The 20395-nt window shown below is 33.5% G+C and overlaps 1 protein-coding gene across 1 annotated transcript in view; it reads left to right on the forward strand.

Annotated features, from left to right (window-relative positions):
• The first annotated feature begins 421 nt into the window (after positions 1-421).
• The window catches only part of ROCK2 (Rho associated coiled-coil containing protein kinase 2), a 64741-nt gene continuing 44767 nt past the window's right edge, over positions 422-20395 (forward strand). The window contains exons 1-3 of the mRNA XM_081797196.1: positions 422-628; positions 10857-11117; positions 19205-19349. Of these exons, the coding sequence (XP_081653322.1) occupies positions 437-628; positions 10857-11117; positions 19205-19349 (598 nt within the window). The 5' untranslated portion in view covers positions 422-436. The remainder of the gene's footprint in view (positions 629-10856; positions 11118-19204; positions 19350-20395) is intronic.

Here is a 20395-nt window from a genome sequence, read left to right on the forward strand (position 1 = left end):
TAAAATCTTTAAAAAAAAAAAAAAAAGGAATTGCTCAAATAATCATGTTGGTGGTAGTTTTTTTTCTTAACATAAAAAAACCTTTTAAGTAGGATGCTTTGAAAGAAAGATGACTTAAAATCACAAATATCCCTTGATATCTAAATTTATTAGGTTCTGTTCAGATAGCGATACATGTACATACCTTGAAAATTTCTCATTTAACAATACCTTGTTCTTAAAATTGGTTAGCTTAATTAACATGGAGGAATGAAGCTTTATGAATTTATGGAACCTAGCATTTAAAGGTATTGTGTATTTCATGAAATATTTAGGCTGTTGGGAATTTTCTCTTCTTTTTTTCCATTAAAGATGTTATGCTTTTACTTTTTATTAGTTAGCTAAAGGTCATTTTGTTTTATAACTGAAGTCTTTAATAATAGAATTATAGTATGATATGTTGTTCACCTTTCTCTCACAAAATTATTTTTGTGTTTTAATAAATCTACAGGTTCGTCATAAGGCATCACAGAAGGTTTATGCTATGAAGCTTCTTAGTAAGTTTGAAATGATAAAAAGATCTGATTCTGCTTTTTTCTGGGAAGAGAGAGATATTATGGCCTTTGCCAACAGTCCCTGGGTGGTTCAGGTAAGCATACAGACTTTTATAAGTTTATTTCCCTTTTTTGTAAGTGCTTATTATTCATAAGATATGATTTTATATGCTAAAAATCCTATATCTCACTCACATAGTAACAGTGCAGTCATTTTTAATAAGGTTGGATTCAATATGCTTGTTTAATGTTCCTAAATAGTATGTCATATAGACATGACATGTAATACTTGAATTGGTGTATGAAAGCAAGTATTATTTGCAACTTTTAAAAAATTCCTTTATGAACAATTAGATTGGTTACCAGAATGCCATTATTCCCTGCCTACACTCTCGTGATTTACATAGTAGGAACAATAATCAGCCTGTCTCAAAAAAACCCAAAACTTCCTACAATAAAAATTTTGAAAATTCTCCTGTAGTCCTTTATATATTACCTATAATATAAGACAGTATTGTGCCTCCTAATTGAGCCTCTTACTTGAGTGTAAAGTAAGGAATTTATGGTTGTATTTTGCCTCCTTTTCAATTATATCCCTCATTAACTTTGTTTCTCTAAAGATGTTTTTATGCTAATATCTAATTCTGCAAACATTTTTGAACAAGTATCATGAGTAAGATTAGGTATGTACCAATGCATGTTCAGAATGCTTACTTAAATTATTTGGGTGTTTGATACCTTGCTTGTGGAAGGCAATTTGCAGGTAAAAAATTGCCACATGGATGACTATGTAATTTAAAAGCTCATTATTATTGCTTTGTTAATGATGTTGAGCCCCAATGCTCTTTCTCTCTACTTAATTTTTTATTGTAGCTACTGAATAGAAATTCTGATATGTGTAGCTAAAACTAAAATTTTTGTAGCAAATTATATATTATGATAATTAAGGAATGATGGTAATAAATTATTCCACTTCTGGCTTTAAATTGCTTTCATAGCAACAGAATCATTGCCATTTCTAGTTTATCAGTTCATACACTGGTGTCTTTGATCTTTAATTCTGCTTAATGGACCTTTTTAAAGTGTTCATTGAGATAAAGAGTTAATGGATCTGTGGAAACCAGTCAACAGTGAAACATTGTAAACTGAAAAAGTAACATTATAATTCTGGCTTTCGTTTGTTTATCTTATGCAAGGACATTCCATGTACCATTATATTTATATGTTTGAAATGTATAACTTTGTGGGGAAACCTGTCAAAATACCTGACTTAATTCTATTTATTGATTTAATTCATTGATTTTCAATATATTTATAGAGTTTCACTACATATTAGTATATTTATAGAGTTTCAGTATATTTATAGAACATTTTTGTGCCTCAAAAAAGAAACCCTGAACCAATTGGCAGTTATTCTCCAATCCTCCCTGACTCCAACTCCTGGCAACCACTGGTCTGCTTTCTTTGTCTGTGGATTTGCCTATTCTGGATATTTCATGTAAATGGGATTGTAAAATATATGGTCTTTTGTGATATCTTCTTTCATTTAGCATAATGTTTTCACTGTTCATTCGTGGTATAGCATGTATCAGCCCTTCATTTCTTTTTATGGCTGAATAATCGTCTGTTGTATGGATATCCCACATTTTCTTTGTTCATTAATTAATGGACACATAGGTTGTTTCTGTCTTTTGGCTAATGTGAATGATGCTGCTGTGACTTCTTTCATATGGATTTTGGTACATACATTTACACGTTTCTGTTAGGGATCTACCTCTACCTTGGAGTGAAATTAATGGGTCATAAGGTAATGCCTGTAATCAATTTCAATAGATTATTTCTAACAGTTTGCCAAATCTCAGTGCTTATTTTTTTCACGATTGTTGAATATTTAATTGTATGAAGGCCCCCATACTTTGTTACTGTACTCTTGCTGGAGATGGCTCTTTTTATTTTTCTTATATAAATTCTGATACAACATAAATCTGTGACCTCTCCGTATTTCATAGAGATAATATCCTTAGTGTGATTTGAATTCGATAGATGAATATTGGCACATTTAAGAACTTATTCCTTTGCTGATAGAGGAGACTTTTTTTTAAAAAGCCATCTATTATAAGCCACATCTATTGCTGTGTTCTTTGCCTGTTTTTCTAATGTCCATACTTTTATGGTGAACACTTCCTTACTTTTCTGTATAGTTTCATACACCCAAGTACGTGTACACCCTTTAATACTTCAGTTTACTTTTGGCTTTTTTTAAAATTTAAGTTTAGGTATCCCTTTTAAGTCTCTCAATCTATTTTCATTCCTCTTTTTCTTTTGTCTCATCAGTTTATTTGTTGAAGAAATGGGGCTTTTGTTGATTTCATCCTTGTGTAGTTTAACATGTTCCTCTCTCGTTTGTATTTTTTGAGTTGCTAATTGGATATAGTAGATCAGAGTCAGGTGTGTTTTTTGGGAGAGTGGCAGAACAACTTCAAGGGTAGTGTTTTGTTCTGTTAGGAGGCTAATGTCTGGTTATTTCTCTGTTGTTTTACCAGCTATTTGTGCTTAATGCCTAGGTCTATTAATTTATTAAGGATTTCAAAATGGTGATATTCCAATTCAGTAATTCCTCCCCCCACCCACTCCCCATTCATTCCTTTTTTTATTATAGTGACTGGAATAGTTCTATAAAGAAAATATTCCCCCATTTACTATTTGGTTACCCAGTAGTATAATTCACAGAGGAAGGCCAGGATAAATACTTTATTCTTTCCTTATATTTACCAGTTTTCAAAGTAAGGGATTAGTTTCCTTTTATCTCTAAAGGTGAACAATTTTGGGGGAGTTACCAGTTTGAACTCATGGACTTAAAACCTATTTGATGTGTTTTAGTCCTTTGAGTATTTTATTGATGCTCAAATTGTGACACCTTTGGCAAGTGACATCCTGTTCAGGTTGATTCCTGAGTCTTTTGGACATAGCTGTAGCAGTCTTTGATAGCTTGCTATCTGATATAATGGGATGTTCCAGACCAATCTTGTACATTTTCTGTCCTTGACATAGAATTAACTGTGCTTATAGGTCCATCTTTTGTACACATGTGAATATTTCCTTAGAATAGATTCCTAGCATTGGGTTTGCTAGGTCGTATGGTGTGCACATTTGACATTTTGATAGATAGTGCCAAATTGCTTTGTAAAAAAAGGTTTTTACAAGTTTATATTACTCTATTTAATATTTTTATTTTACTACATTTTTAGCCAATACTGGATATTGTAGTTATTTAAATTTTTATTAGTTGCATCCTCAATTAAAAAAGATGTTATTGTGCTAAGGTGCATTTCCTTGGTTAATTATGAGGTTCAGGATATTTCATATGTTTATTAGTAATTTGTATTCCTTTATTGCTTATCCCATTTTTCTGTATGTCATTTTACTTTTTTAAAATTGATTTATTAGCATGCTGATAGACCCTGTATATTAATATATATATGTTGGAAATATATTCTGTGTTACGTATGTTGGAAATATATTCTCTTGGACTGTTACTTGTCTGTTGCTTATTGAATTTTTAAAAGTAGATGTAGGGCACCTGGGTGGCTCAGATGGTTAAGCGTCTGCCTTCGGCTCAGGTCATGATCCCAGGGTCCTGGGATCGAGTCCCGCATCGGGCTCCCTGCTAGGCGGGGAGCCTGCTTCTCCCTCTGCCTCTGTGTGTCTCTCTCTCTCTGACTCTCATGAATAAATAAATAAAATATTAAAAAAATAATAAAATAAAAGTAGATATAGTCAAATCTATGTATTCTATATTGTGATTCTTGCTGGGGAATACATTCCCCAGCCCAATACTATGAAAATATTCTCTTATACTTTAACTTTTTTATTTTAATTTTGGGAGGGGCAGGAGTCTATTTCTGAGTCATCAGGAATTTATTTTTTTATATGACGTCAGATTTGTTTATCCCAAATGGGCAGCCACTTTTCCCAGTGCCGTTTGTAGAAAAGCCTGTCTTTTTCCCATGAAGTAAATGAAATGTCCTTTATATCATAGACTGAATTACCATATACACATGAATTTCTTTTGACTCTGTTCTATTACTTTGATTTGTTATTTCTCCTGCACTAAAATCACCCCTGTTGTTTTAATTTCTGTAGTTTTTCATGTATTTGGTAGGGCAAGTCTTCTCATTGTTCTCCGTTTATAATATTTTTGTGGCAATTCTTAACATTTTTTTCTGTGAAGTTAGAATTAGCCTTTCGTTCTGTTAAAAAATAGTTAAAATTTTTTCTTGCATTGCTTTAATTGGTAGATTTTTTGGGTTGTTTTGATTATTTTGAAATATTAAGTCCTCCCATAACAATATAGTATATCTCTCTGTATAGAACTTGATTTTCAGTAAAGCCATGTTACTTTTCCCCATCAAATATCTTCAGAAGAAATTTATGCATAAGAAAACTAGTTTTTAAATATATAGATATTACAAGATGCAAAAAAACAGCATTGGTTCAGTCTTTCAGTACAGTGTTGAGTTAGTAGAAGTTTTTTATCCTTATCTTTTTTATTTTAAACTTCATTGGGTAGTCCTCTAGTATTTAACGATTAAACCTGATGTTTGCTGAAGCTTTCTGATTAAGGCAGAGAGGCCTGTCCATCTGTGTTTAGCTTACCAAGTAATTTTTAATCAGGAATAATGCTGAAGTATTTGAAGTGTGTTCTTCAGCTGCTTTTAAGATGGTTTTCTTGTTTAATCTGTTAGTATAGTACACTAAAAAAAATAAATTTCAAGGTAGTATAAGATAAAAGGTAAATGCTATTTGCTATAAATTTATATTCTCCATAGAGTACTGAATTTGATTTACTCATATTTTAGGTAGTTGTCCATCTGTTTGCATAAGTGACATTTGACCTTTGATTTAATTGTTTTTTTTAACATGGGCTTTTTTGGTTGGTTTTCATATTCTGGTGAGACTACCCTAATAAACATAGTTGGGAAGCTCACCACTTTTTTCTGAGCTTTGGTACAGTTTATATAAAATAGAAACTATTCATTCTATGAGGCTGGATTGAACTTACTTGCATATCTTTCAAGAAAAATTTTTCAATATATATGATGATAAGTTTTTTACCACGAATATTTATTATGATAAATTCTAAACATCCCAAAGTAGAAAGAAGGTATATTGAATCCCCATGTACTGTTCAGTCAGCTTCAATAATTACCAACCATGGCCAGTCTTATTTCAGTCACGCCAGAAATTGGCAGACGTTTTTGTAAAGGGGCAGATAGTACCTACTTTAGGTTTTTTGGCCCAAGAGATAGAATGTTGATAACTTATATAGCAAGAAAACAAATTTCTATAAATTTTTTATTGATGAAATTCAAAATGTGATAAGTATAATTTTTAAAAATACAAGTCTGTTAAGGAGAATAATTAACTTATTTTCTGGGGCAATAACATTTTGTTAACAATTAGTGTTTCCTGTCAAAATTGTAGATGTTCTGTTAATGTTAATGTGTAATAAGATTTTTTTACGTATTGATCTTATTAGAGAATAATCTTTTCACATAGGTTAGGTACTGCCAAATACTATTATCCACCGGCATCTGATTTATCTTTTATTAATAGACTATTTTTTAAACAGTTTTACATTTGGGGTGCCTGGGTGGCTCAGTCGTTAAGTGTCTGCCTTCGGCTCAGGTCATGATCCCAGGGTCCTGGGATTGAGCCCCACATCAGGCTCCCTGTTCCACGGGAAGCCTGCTTCTCCCACTCCCCCTACTTGTGTTCCCTCTCTTGCTGTGTCTCTCTCTGTCAAATAAATAAATAAAATCTTTAAGAAAAAATAAACAGTTTTACATTTATAGAAAAATTGAGCAGATAATTAGAGAGCCCCAACCCCGGACAGTCTTCCTCTGTTAACATCTTACTTTAGTAAGGTACATTTGTTATAATGAATGAACCAATATTGATACATTATATTAACTGAAGTCTATAATTTATTCAGATTTTCTTGGTTTTTACCTAATGCTCTTTTTCTGGTCTAGGATTCCATCCAGGATAGTATAGTTACATTTAGTTATCCTATCTTCTTAGGCTCTTCTTGGCTATGGCAGTTTCTCAGACTTTTTCTTGTTTTTAATGACCTTTACAGCTTTAAGGATTACTTGTCAGTTATATTTAGGATGTGTATAGTCTTCTATTAGAATTTGTCTGATGTTTTTCTCATTATTTAGACTAGGGTTATGAGTTTTTAGAGAAAGACTATAGAGGGAAAATGCCATTTTCATCATGTATCCAGGGTATAAACCAGTACTTTATCTATAACTGTTGATGTTGACCTTGAGCATATGATTCTGATTAAGCATATTTATCACTTGGAAGACATATATAGAATTCTGTTAAATTCTTGTCTTGATATTTACCTTTTAGAAAAGTCATTACATTGCAGGTTGGTCACTTCCAACTGAAGGTTAGGCAGAAGCTTCTCAATTGCAGAGTTTGTTTATTTATTTAAATGATTTTATTTATTTGAGAGAGAGAGCACAAGCAAGGGTAGCAGCAGAGGGAGGAAGAGAAGCAGGCTCTCTGCTGAGCAGGGAGCCTGATGTGGGGCTCGATCCCAGGACCCTGGGATCATGACCTGAGCCAAAGGCAGACACTTAACCGACTGAGCCACCCAGGTGCCCCTCAGTTGCAGAGTTTAAATGGATTTTGAAACATGGATATTTGCTTTGTACTTATATTCAGGTCAAAAAAATGCTGTTGGAACTGTGGGACTGTCATTTGAGCTCAGAAAATACATCCATTGCCAGTTTGTGTAGGAGTGGAGATCTCACTTCTTGTTTTGATTTTAATAGCATGGGAAGCATAAAAAGTAGCTTGATGTTAGTTGTTATTAAAAGCTTAAGTTCTGTGGGGCACCTTGGTGGCTCAGTTGGTTAAGCATCTGACTCTAGATTTTGGCTGGGGTCATGATCTCAGGATGGTGGATCGAGCCCCGCCTCTGGCTCCAAGCTCAGCAGGGAGTCTACTTGGGCTTCTCTCTCCCTCTCCCGTTTCCCCTGTGCATGCTCTCTCTTGTGTGCACTCTCTAAAAATAAATAAATAAAATCTTTTTAAAAAGCGCTATTTTACGTTGTCATTTTAGGTTGTATTAATTAAGAAACGTTATCAAGTCTGCAGCTAAAGCTAATTTAGAAAGCTATTGAGTGTTCCATAATAGTAGTTGAGGGTGGTCTTGATCAGACAAATTTCGGTCTCAGCTCTAAGCTCAAATAATTGCAATAAAACTTTACCAGTGCTAAGCCATTGAACTGCTGTATGGTAGCGTGAGGATATTCAGCATCTATTTCTGACAAAAATTCACAGAACAGATGATGATGGTTAAGTCCACCAGAGCAAATAACAACCATTAATACTACTCATTTATTTATTATACAAGGGATTCAAATATATTTTCCACTGAGTACTTACTGATTAGTATTACAGAGAATAACTATAGATTTTAAATATCACACATTTTCACAAGCTTTTTAAATTTGTCCAATGAAGCCTTCTTCTGTTCCACATGTATTTTTACCCCCATCTTTTGTTAAAACACCTTACCAGATTCTACTTCAGGTTGTACTGAATTAGTGTTTTCTCAACTTCTTTGAAAATATTTTTGCCTGTAGTTCATCTGTGCAGACTGTTTTATAGAGGCTTATTTTTTACTCACATCAAACTTGGCACTTACTCCTCCAGAAACCAGTAATGACTGCATAATACCAGTAACATCTGTTGACTCATTAAGAGCCGAGGAAAACCACTCGAAATCATTTGCTTTGTTTTTAAATTGACTACTGATATTGCCAGCAGTGTCCTCAACTCTTTGAGCAGCTGTCGTTGAAAGACTGAGAGTCTTGCGTTGATTTTCTCTAGACGCATTTCTTCAGCTGATGCAATCAAACACAACTTAATTAATTCACCATTGGTGAATGGCTTTTCTTGGTTGCCTAATAAATAAGCCATCTGGAAACGTTCTTTGGTTTCAGTCTTACATACATTTAGCAAATTTTAACATTTTTCCATCGTTAATTTTAAGCTTTTAATTTTGAAAACATTGCAAGAATTCTTGAAATACTTTTTGTTCTCCTTCCCAGTCTTTTCTCCCTTTTTTCCTTCTGAGAGATAGCTGCTGTCCTAAAAGTCGTATATGTTTTTTCTGTACTCAGTCCCTCCGTTCCTCCTTCCCAATTAAATCTTCTGTCAACCTCTTATTTTCTCACGTGATTTTTGACTAATTCAGGTTTTTCTCTCGAGTCAGTTTCTATTTTCTGCAACCGTATCTGTCTTCTCTTTGACTTTTCTATTGAATGGAGTATATGTAAATTTTTTAGTTAACATTTTTTTTGTTGTTTTATTTAAAAATAATACCTTTTTTTTTTGCTTTTCTTTTTAATTATTTTCTGCTTTTAAAAAAATTCCCTATCTCCTGTTTTCTTTGGGTTTATATTTTTCTTTTCTAGTTTCTTTATCTGACTAATTTTTATTGTCAGTCATTTTTTTCCAGTGCAGATATCTGTTTGAATATTGGGTAGTGAAAGGTTAAGGAGAGATACCTACAAATGCATTTGAAGTTATAAATTTCCTGTTGAGTTCTGCTTTAATTTTATCATGTTTTTTTTAAATTTTATCATACATTTTTTTAAAAAAATGATTTTATTTGTGACATACACAGAGAAATACATAAAACAAGCAGCAGAAAGATTTATTACAAAGCAAACACCCATGTATTTACTTCCCAGGTCAAAAAATAAACATTGTCAGACTTCAGAAGTTCTCTTGTGCTCTTTCCCAATCACTGCCTCCATGTGTTCCTCCCAAATTAACCACTCCTCTGACTTTATTAGTAATCATTTTCTTGCTTTTCTTTCTAGTGTACCACCTAACCAAGCATTCAGGAACTATAGCTTTCCTGTTTATTGAATTTTATATAAGTGATATCACTGATTCAATATCTCTTCTTTTGTCTCTAGCTTTTTTGTTCAACATTATGTTGGCATGAGTTACTTACATTGCTACAGCTTATTAGTTTCATTGCTGTTTTATTCCATTGCATGTATATACCACAATTTGTTGGTATATTTCAAAATTTTTATTTGTTACAAGTAGTGTAAATGTTTTTTATTCTGTTGGGTTTACTCTTAGGAGTAGCATTTTTGGGTACTTATAATCAATCTCAGTAGGTGGTGACAGCTTGTTTTTCAATGTGGTTATAGAAGTTTAGTTTGTAAGTTTCCTTTGTCCCTGCCAGCACTTGGTATTATCAGTTTTAAAATTTTTGGTCATTTTTGGTCATTTTTGTGCATGCAAAGTGGTGTCTCACAGAGGTTTAAATTCATCTTTCTCTAATGAGATTTCATACCTTTTCATCTTTGAATATCTTCCTTTGTGAAATGCCTGCTTAATTCTTCTTCATTTTCCTATTAGGTCGTCTGTTGATTTAAAAGAATTGATTTGTAGGAATTCTTTTTATTTATTCTGAGTATGAGTTCTTGGTTTTGTTCTATGTTTTCCCTATTTGTTTGTGGAAACCTTTTCTGTTTGCATTGCTTGCTTCTGGGGGGTGGGTTGGGACATGTTGGGTAGACTGTACAAATAACTTTTCTTCTGAATTTGTGGTTCCCATGCCTCTGGGGAGTCAGTAGCAACCTCGCTTGGTGTGATTTCTCTGGTCCCAATGCCGCTGCTCTAATCTGCGCGCCACTAGCTGCTTATGAGCAAGATGATGGGGGATAGGAGAGAGGAGAAGGCCCTATTCTAAGTGTGGCTGCCCGCAACTCACTCTTTTCCACTGGTGTGGTGCTTACTCCCTCTTCTCATATCTATTGAATATGGTATCTTTTAGGTTTTTCTCAACTGCTCCTACCCCCTCAGCTTTCTTTTTTGTGAGTTAGGTGCAGTAGCTTGTTTTGTTTTCAGAAAGCTGTTTTTTAAAATTATGAATTCTTCTGTCATTCTTTCACCTTTTATGTCCCTCCTTCTGTTTCTCTTTTAAAATATCTCTATTTAAATAGATTCTTATATTCTCTAAGAGGGAAAATGATTCATTTATGTTATTTTTCAGCATGAAGAAGTTAACTATATAAAAAGCTTTGTCTGATACCTGTTTTTCCATTAGGGATGTCCAAATCTAAAATCAAAGGTTTCATAAAATTCAACTCTTTTGGTTGTAAAATAATTTGTCTTTTTCAGTAGTAATAATTGTTTTGGGTTTTGTTCCATTTAAGCTTTGGGTTTTTTTTTTTTTCCTTAAAATTTTTTTTTTTCCTTTCTCGTTTTGTTTTACAGCTCTTTTGTGCTTTTCAAGATGATAAGTATCTCTACATGGTAATGGAGTACATGCCTGGTGGAGATCTTGTAAACCTTATGAGTAACTATGATGTACCTGAAAAATGGGCCAAATTTTATACTGCTGAAGTTGTTCTTGCTCTGGATGCCATACACTCCATGGGCTTAATTCACAGAGATGTAAAACCTGACAACATGCTCTTGGATAAACATGGACATCTAAAGTTGGCAGATTTTGGCACATGTATGAAGATGGATGAAGTAAGTAATAAGCAAGTAAAAAAAAAAGCTAGTTTTTTAAAAACAAAAATGAAGCTTCAAATCTTGACTTTATAGTTTTAAACAAAGATAAATTTAGTTTTGCTGTGTAGTGACTTAAAATAAAACTTTTTTTTTTTACTGATCATTCATCTAGCTACAGAGTGCTTTATTTCCTATATAGTACTAGATTTGGTAAATACAAGAGAAATAAAAGTACAGATAACTTAGGTATCTCCCCATAGAATGGTGGCAAGCAATTAAAACTAGTTCATGTGCAAAATGATCCAGGTGAAGAATAGGACACAAAATATACATTAAGGTACATGGGTATTATTTCCATCACCATTATTATTTCTGTATTTTTCCTTTAAAAAGAAAAAAGCTAAGGTAAGAAGTTTATGTTACTGTCTCCTACCAACCCTGTCTGCATCAATCATATCGAATAAATTTAGGAACATCATCTATTGTGTACTTTACCTGTTGAACAATTCACATTATAATTAATAGATTCAGTAGTTTTAACCTGATAGCTAATTATGATGTTGATTTATTTTTGTTGCAAAATTTATATCTCTTCTCTTTTTCTCTTTCAAGTATATATATAATTCCTGGCAGTAGTTCCTAATGGGGAGGAATCATGGGTTTTTTGTTGTTGTTTTTTGTTTTTTTTGTTTGCTTGTATTTCTCTGTTGGATCTAGGGGTGATTTATATGTATCAGACTCTTTAATGTTAGTGTGTGTTGACAACAAACTAGATACTATCTTTTGTATGGTTTTTATAACCTTCCAGTATGCTTATATAGCTAATCGTATTTCTTAACAAAAATATCTTATCAAGATGTTTATTTTTAATTAAGCTGATTTTCTTTTCTGTTTACCTCTTATTCATGCCACCTATGTGACATTCACTTTTATAGATCATACTACCTTCATCAGCATTCTGTATTCTTCCAGGCTCAGCTCAGATTTTACCTCATTTACAAAGTTCTTCCTGATAATCCTAATCTGACTGATCAGTCTTCTAATGTTCTGATTTATTTAGAATTTGTGCTGTATTTCATAGGCCATTTTCATGTATCTAGGTTTGTATGCCCTGTCTACTCAACTAAAACTTAACATTCCTTTCTTCTTTGGTCTTCTTCATAGATTATGTATATCACTGTGTCCATCTTTTGCATACATCAGTGTTTAGTAGATGGAACATTTGTCCCCAAAGCTCCCTCTTGTGGTGTTTATCATAATACAGTGTGAAATGGTTAATAGTAAAAATTATCTTTAATGAAAATAAAGTATAAGATAATTTTCTAATGGAATGCTAAATTTTTTTATGTCTGTTCTACATAATGAGTGATGTTTATGTGCTGTGCTTCCATGGGTGTATTCTGATTTTAATTAAACCAAAACTTTTGGGAGGGTATAGAGATATAAGTCACACCACATATTTTTAGGGTAGGAAATGATGGTTTAGGAAAAAAGGGTATAGAGTGTGGGGAACAGGACAGAATATGGTTTTTATAGAATATGAGCATGTAAGTAAATACTAAATTTAGCAGTTTAAATCTCTTACATTGTCTCTTTAAAAGGCAAAATAAAATGTGACTTATATAATTTTATTTACTATTTTTTAATTCAGGTACATATAGCTGAGCTAATTATACTCTTTGGTTCATCGCTTACTGTCATTAGGAGTCAACAGAAAGGCTTCATCTGGTTTTTGTTTTATGATGTTTTCCCCCTTTCCATTTCAGTCTTATTCTCTCTGTCCCTAACAAATAGCCACTGTCATGTGTTTACTATAAGCTCTTGCAGACTGTTAATACAGTGTACATGTGTATAAGTGTATAATGGTATGGATGTCATTTTTTTTTTTACTTTTTTTCACTCAATCTTGTTTTATATCTATTCTGATATATGTAAATTAGCTCATTCCTTCTTAGTGTTCCATAGTATCTGTCTATTAATTTTACTTATTCCCACTTGTGTTGGATTCCTAGGCCACATCAGCTCCCTCCTACTAACAGGACTATGTTGAACCTAAGCATTGATGTTGGACATCTTCAGACATGTCCCATGTGTATTCTGACAAGGTTTTCCTCTATATATACACTTAGAAGAAGTGGGACTACTGACTCAGAGGATACATAAATAAAGTATTACCTGACCTCCAGAATGGCTGTAAATGTTATAACCTCTTGCTAGTGGTGCATTAGAGATCATGTCTCTCTGTATTCTTACTCACTCTTCCTATTACTCACTCTCTAAATCTTACCAATTCCATTGGTGTAAGGTAGTAAGTTTTAAAAATTGTATTTATTTTATAACTAATGATGTCAAACTTTTCTTCGTATAATTGTCAGTCATTTATCTCATGAATTACTTGTGTTATCTTTTAACCTTTTTAAAATCAACTTCTTGTTGATGTTCAGGAATTCCTTATATAATCTTAGTAGTGATTCCACAGATATTGCTCATTTCATCTTCCAGTCAGCTACACATTTGTGTCTGTTTGAACAGGAATTCTTAATTTTTATGTAGTGAAATATATATTTTTTAAACACTGAAGTTTAAAAATGTTGTTTGTTGTACCCCAGAACTCCATTCCTCAAGTAATACTAATGATGAGAACAACTATATATGTTGAAGAATAAAGGAGTTTTTTATTAAAAGCTATCGTACATAGAATTTATAATTTTGTTATGTTAGCTGTTAATATGAATAAATGTTATTGCAAGTTTCAGGTTCATTATTGGCCTCTGTTTGATTATCATTATGGTCTCAAAGCCGTTAGAAATGTTCCTAGTTTCGTTCTCATTCATCTGCACGTCTATAGAAGGGATTGGCAAACTGGAGTACAAGGCAGATCTGGCCTGTGGCTTGGTTTTGTACAGCTCCTTTACTAAAAATGGTTTGTCTGTTTTTAAAAGATGGTTAAAAAACAAAAGAAGATATGAGGTAGAGATCCTGGTGTGCCCACAAATCCTAAAATATTTACTGGCCTTTTACAGAAAACTTTGCCAACCCTTTATCTACAATATAGACAGAGATTCGCAAATTATTTTTTAGCTCCTCTGGCCATGGATAAATGCAAAAATAAAATACAAGTAAATATTATAACCTACAAAGACTAAAATAATTGGTTACTATTGCAATTAAGAGTATTGGCATATGTCAGTAAGTTCTCTCATTAATAAATTGTGGTTTACACAGTTTCCTGGATACTGTTACTCTTTTTTCTCTCTGAAAAAAATATGTAGATGTGAGTGAATGTCGCAGTGTAGTATATTTACGTCTAGATGTGTCTCGGTTGATAGCCAAGAAGTACTGTTATTTAAAATTGCTTGTTTAGTTAGGTAAATGGAGTTCCCTCTTTGCTTGTCATTATGCATTTCATAGCCACCTTTACCACCTTTATGGCATATTTTATGTTAGTGTTTTAGGTTACCTGAAAATAATATAAAATTATATCCCTTAATATTCTAGTGTGTACTATTTGATTAAATGAGGCTATACTTCTTTAAAAGCTAATCAGTAAATTGTTAATGTTCTTAACCCTTCTACAAATGACATCAGTTTTTAAAATGGAGGTATTTCTATTTGTGTTTCTGAAAAAACCCTATTTTCTGCAAAATTATACATAGAAGTGAATAGGTTTATGGGAGTAGTAGGGACAGACCATTCAAAAGCTATGCAACTTTGTAACCAGAGTCCTAATAAAAGTTAATAATTGGTACCCCCAGGAGATAACTAGAATAACAGGCAGCCTTTTGTGCCTTGGGCACTGCACAGTGCAAATGGACATGGGCTTCTAAACCACTTGGGCTGTTTTTTAGATAGAACAAAGAAGAAGCAGGACTTTGCACTAGCCGAGAATTTTATAAGGTGAGGGATATGCCTGTTTGAGAAAGGCATATCCCTGCTGCAAGTACTCATTTTTTTTTTTTAAAGATTTTATTTATTTATTTATTTGACAGAGACACAGCGAGAGAGGGAACACAAGCAGAGGGAGTGGGAGAGGGAGAAGCAGGCTCCCCACTGAGCAGGGAGCCCGATGTGGGACTCGATCCCAGGACCCTGGGATCATGACCTGAGCCGAAGGCAGTCGCCTAACCGACTGAGCCACCCAGGCGCCCCTGCAAGTACTCATTTTTAATCATTAAAATGGACCAAGTAGGCTCCTGCCTGTGTAGCAGTCAAGCTAAGGCTCTTAATGCTTTTCTGATAATTAAGAATTCCATTTACAATTTTTTTCCACTTTTCACAGGAAGCATTTAGAATAATTTCTTTGGCCAACCTCAGGATTTATGACTGACCAGTTTTGTGTTTTCAGTGAATCTCTCCAATTATGATATTTTATCCATTATAAAACACCAGCTATATTTTAGCAAATAAACATGTAATCTTACCCATTTTAAGTACTCATGAGGAAGCTTTTGAAAATGCATACCTGTTTATGTTGCTCTCCTGCTTAAAACCATTCTGTAGATTCCTGTCATCTACTGAGTAAAGTTCAAACTCCTTAGCTATATGAAGCTTCTTATGATATCCCTTCCACGTTTCACCCTCATTCTCTATCGTTTGATCTTTTGTGCCTTATAGTTTACTGGTCTTAAATTACATACCGTTGTTTTTATGCCATGAAATCAATGATTTAATGATTCCTGGCCTTCATATATGATGTTGCATACAGCTTACTTGGCAGATTCCTACTCATACATTGAAACTCAGTTCAAAATTTGCTTATTTAGTTCCTTAGGTTGACTCCTATGTCTTAGCCATGCCCCCCTTTTGGAGCATTTTCTTATTTTTTGGCACTATATAATACAAGAAAGACTTGTATTTTCTCTGTCCCAGCTCTGGAATCAGCCACTTTTCCAGAAAGCTCAGATTTCTTTTATTTAAGAATGGTATTTAGAAATCAGTATTTGGGCACTAGATACGTTTATTCCTCCTCGAGTGCCATTATTTCTAGGCCTTGTCAGCAGAGACATGTAGACTGAATATACTATATGTGCTAATCCATATGCACACACATGTTCATATTTAATTCTGTACTTATCTATCCGTATATCTAGGCTACTAAAAATCATGAGTTCATACTGATACTTCTGAATCTTTTCCTACACTACAGGGCTCATTGTAGTCTTCTTCCTTTCTTTTTTATAATTTCTACTTTGGTCACTGAGAAATCTGGCTCTTTTGGGGCACGTGGGTGGCTCAGTCAGTTAAGGATCTGCCTTCGGCTCAGGTCATGATCCCCTTCGGCTCTGGATCTAGCCCTGCGTAGGGCTCCCTGCTCAGTGGGGAGCCTGTTTCTCCCTCTCCCCCTGCCACTGCTCCTGCTTTTGCTCTCTCTCCAGTAAATAAATAAAATCTTAGGAAAAAAAAAGAAAGAAACCTGGCTCTCATTATCTACAGTATATTTACTTGTTCAGCTCTAGGAGACACATAAAATTATTTCAGAATTACTAATTCCTACCTTTGTGACAAACAGATTTACTAATTAGAATGTATTATTTCTGTGCAGTTCCTTTTGAGGTTAGCCTTATATTATCTGTTATAGATACTGTTTTCCAAAGTTATTTAGGTTAGTTTTTTTCATCCCTACCCCATTTGGTGTGGTTTTGTTACTAATTTATAAAACAGGTTCATTTCTTACTGTTTGTATTCCATTTGGAGTATCCCCCCTCCCCCCGCCACATCCTGGTTGATTTTAATTGCTTATTTACAGTCTTTATGATGTGTGAAGCATTCCTCTGGCTTTAAGGGTTAAAACTGTACAAATTGTATGCTCAGAGAAGGATCCTGTCCTCCCTACTCCTGCTACCCCATTCCCATACTCCCTTCTTTCCACCCTTTTCCCACCCACACCCGCCGTGGGTAAACCAGGTCTTTTTAGTTTCTGGTTTATTCTTTCTGTATTTCTTTAGAATAGGAGAAGAGACTTGTCATAAATGTAGATTATGTATTCATGTAATTTGAGAACTTCTCCATGAGACAGTTTTAAAATGTCTTTTCCAAATGTTTATTTAAAAAAATTTTAACCTCCAGTATGCTAGTCAAAAATTGTGGTTGAAATATTTATTTTCCCAAAAGCAGAGTGTTGTTCACATAGTTTACCTACTAAAAATTCTTTAGTCCTGCCAAAGTATTTATTCTGCAAGTGGTTATTCAAATTGATCTCCATCTTACCTTTCCCACCTTCATCATTGTGAAACTTTACTTTTAGCTGATTTGGACTTTACTGCCTTTCTTTTCTTTCTCTTTCTTTCTTCTTAGATTTTATTTATTTATTTAGAGAGAGAGCATGAGCAGGGGGAGGGGCAGAGAGAGAGAGAATCCCAGGCAGACTCTGTGCTGAGTGTGGAACCCACACAGGGCTCAATCTCAGGAACCCGAGACCATGACCTGAGCCAAAATCAAGAGTAAGAGGCTTAACTGACTGAGCCACCCAGGTGCCCCTTCACTGCATTTCCTGAATATGCTTTATATAAAGTCATTCTTGTTCCTTTATTTTTGCTTTTTTTTCTTTCTAAACTGTCATACCTCTTTCTCCCTCTTAAAGCCTAACTTGTCCCATCCTTTACAGCCTAACTTTATGCCAGTTATTTTTTTATCTTATCCTTTCCTCTCCCTCTAAACCTTTGAATGCTAAATAATTTTTCTTCTAATGGCATTTTTTTGGTGTGTGTGTCCAGTTAGGTTTTAGCTGTTGAGTCTCACAGGATTCATTTTTTTAAAGTCTAATTTCTGTGGATACATGTGAAATGAGTTTTGTTTACTCTAACAAGTCTCTTAATGTTTCCTCTAACAGCAGTATAGAGAGTCCATGATAAAAATATACCCTGCCTTTTAAAGTTAGGCACTGTTGTTTTTCATCTTTTATCCTAAGTACTAATCCATACAAATTATTGCCCTCGTAATTTGCTCAATTATATTCAGAACTTTTATTAATTTATATTCAAACTAAAATGACTTCTATTCTCTATTTGCTATAAACTTGGGAAAGTAAAATCATTGAGTTATTGTTGCTAATTTGAAGAATGAAAAGATTGTTTTCAAAATTAATTTCCCATGATTAACATATATTTTATTGCACTTAAATACGTTTACATAAATCATATTTACGAAATACATGGAACTTCCTTTTTCCAAGGTGTTCATAATACTTAGTATTTTGGGAATTTATATTAGCTTCCTTATGAGGAATGTGGATGACATACTCTTTACCTGGCAGGTAAAGGAAATGGAGGGCATTTAAATTAACCTATAGACTTTGCAAGTTTGCATAGAGCTGGAGGTGAACGAATATTATTTAGCATTATACTGTTATGGTGATTTAATTTTACAGCACACACACACATACATGCTACAAAACACACATGCATACATATATTTACAATGGTTCTTGTCCTTGTCAGAAAGACATCAGATAGAGATTGTCTTATTACCCACCGAAACTAAAGACAGATAAAGGTGTTTTTTATCATTTTGCCAAATATCTTGATGCCACAGCTCCATATTTCTAAATACGCAGCTTGGTGGTGTAGCTTTCAAGTTGTTAAGATCTTTTAATTTAAACATTTGATTTCCTCCATTTTTTCTTAATACATTAAGAACTGTTTCTTTATCCAGCCTCCAAACTAGGCTCTTTGTAATCTTAATTATTGCAGTTTCTTTTGAAAACACCAAAGTTTCCTTTCTCTCTCATTCTTTTCCCCAGGTCACTGCCTTAAGATCACATTTTGTACTTCCCTTGTAACTACTTAGTAGTGTAAGAAAGAGAAACAAAAGATGTTGATTTGCTTGGGATTCCCATGGAGTTTACCACTTTTTCCTTCTTGCATTGATGGAGCCTCCTGTATTTTAGAGTTGAAAAGTTATCCTTGATTTCCTGTAATCTGGACACTTGTAGGCATTTCATAATACTCTTATTTCCTGTCCTCCCAAAGCTGTATCAGCAATGAAGTTCTGTTGGGTAGCAATTTGTAGCCACTATATATATATATGTAGTAATAAATGAATTAGTTGCATTTCTGTGTGTATGTTTTTACATGCAACTGTTTTTCTTTATCTCTGCTCTCTACCAGACAGGCATGGTGCATTGTGATACGGCAGTTGGAACACCTGATTATATTTCACCTGAGGTTCTCAAATCACAAGGGGGTGATGGTTACTATGGGCGAGAATGTGATTGGTGGTCTGTGGGTGTTTTCCTTTTTGAGATGCTGGTGGGTAAGTAAATATTTTAACTTGTCTTTTTTTCAAAACCAATCTCATAACACTAGTTTTAAGTCAAGAATTTGAAAATCTAAGGAAATTAATTATGTCCTGTGGAAGAAGTGGGATTTTTAAAAACTTTAAATCAGTTGTATCAGATATGACAGATTATTAATTGGAAAATTAAAACCAAATTGTACTGGCACAGTGATTTAGTGGAATGTAAAAAGAATCAACAGTATATTTCTAGGAAATAATCCTTCAGTGGGCCTTTTTGTGTGAAGAAAATGTTAGAACAAGAAACAAGTTTACAGCTGCCGTGGGCCTCTAGTCTAAGATTTTCTTGATCAGTAGTATTTGTTGTGAATATTTTAAGAATAAGGCTGTTAATATTTGTCCCAATAATAGAGAACTCAAGTATTCTTTAGTTTGTTTACATAATTACGTAATTGATTTTTGTCGACTATGTTTCTTCTGTTTATTATTTATATTTACATATGGTTTTAATTCTAGTAAAGTAAATCATAGTTATTGACCATTTGATTATCGATAAAAATATTTTATAATATTTCATTCTCAGAAAACTCAGAGGCAAATCTAATAATTTCTTTCACTTTGACCAAGTCAAAATTTGAAAGGCTCCGGTGTTTCAAAACTTTTCTTTATATCATAGATTTCATTCTTAAGATTTCCCATTCCTAAGTACTGGGGTCACAAAAATATCTTCTGGCTAAGGAAGCCAATGACTGAATCATCTGGCTTGGGGATGAGGGCAGATACAGCTAAATCTATTTTCTGAGGCAAGTGTGATAAGGCTAATAACATTATATGAAACAACTTTAAAGTTGAAAAAATATTTTTAGAAATTGGAGAATTTATTTTCTAGAGGATGACCCTAAAAAAAATTAGTGGTGGAAAATCTGTAAAATCTGTATGATTATTATGATTATTGCTTAAAAAAATCAGAACATTTTGGCAAATCTCAAATTTAAATAATAATCATGGAATGTTTTTGTGGCATAAATTGCCTTCTCTTGATGACCATTTTGTGTATGTAGTAT

Source organism: Leptonychotes weddellii, chromosome 10, assembly GCF_054177405.1.
Source record: "Leptonychotes weddellii isolate Sample4059 chromosome 10, ASM5417740v2, whole genome shotgun sequence".
NCBI lineage: Eukaryota > Metazoa > Chordata > Mammalia > Carnivora > Phocidae > Leptonychotes > Leptonychotes weddellii.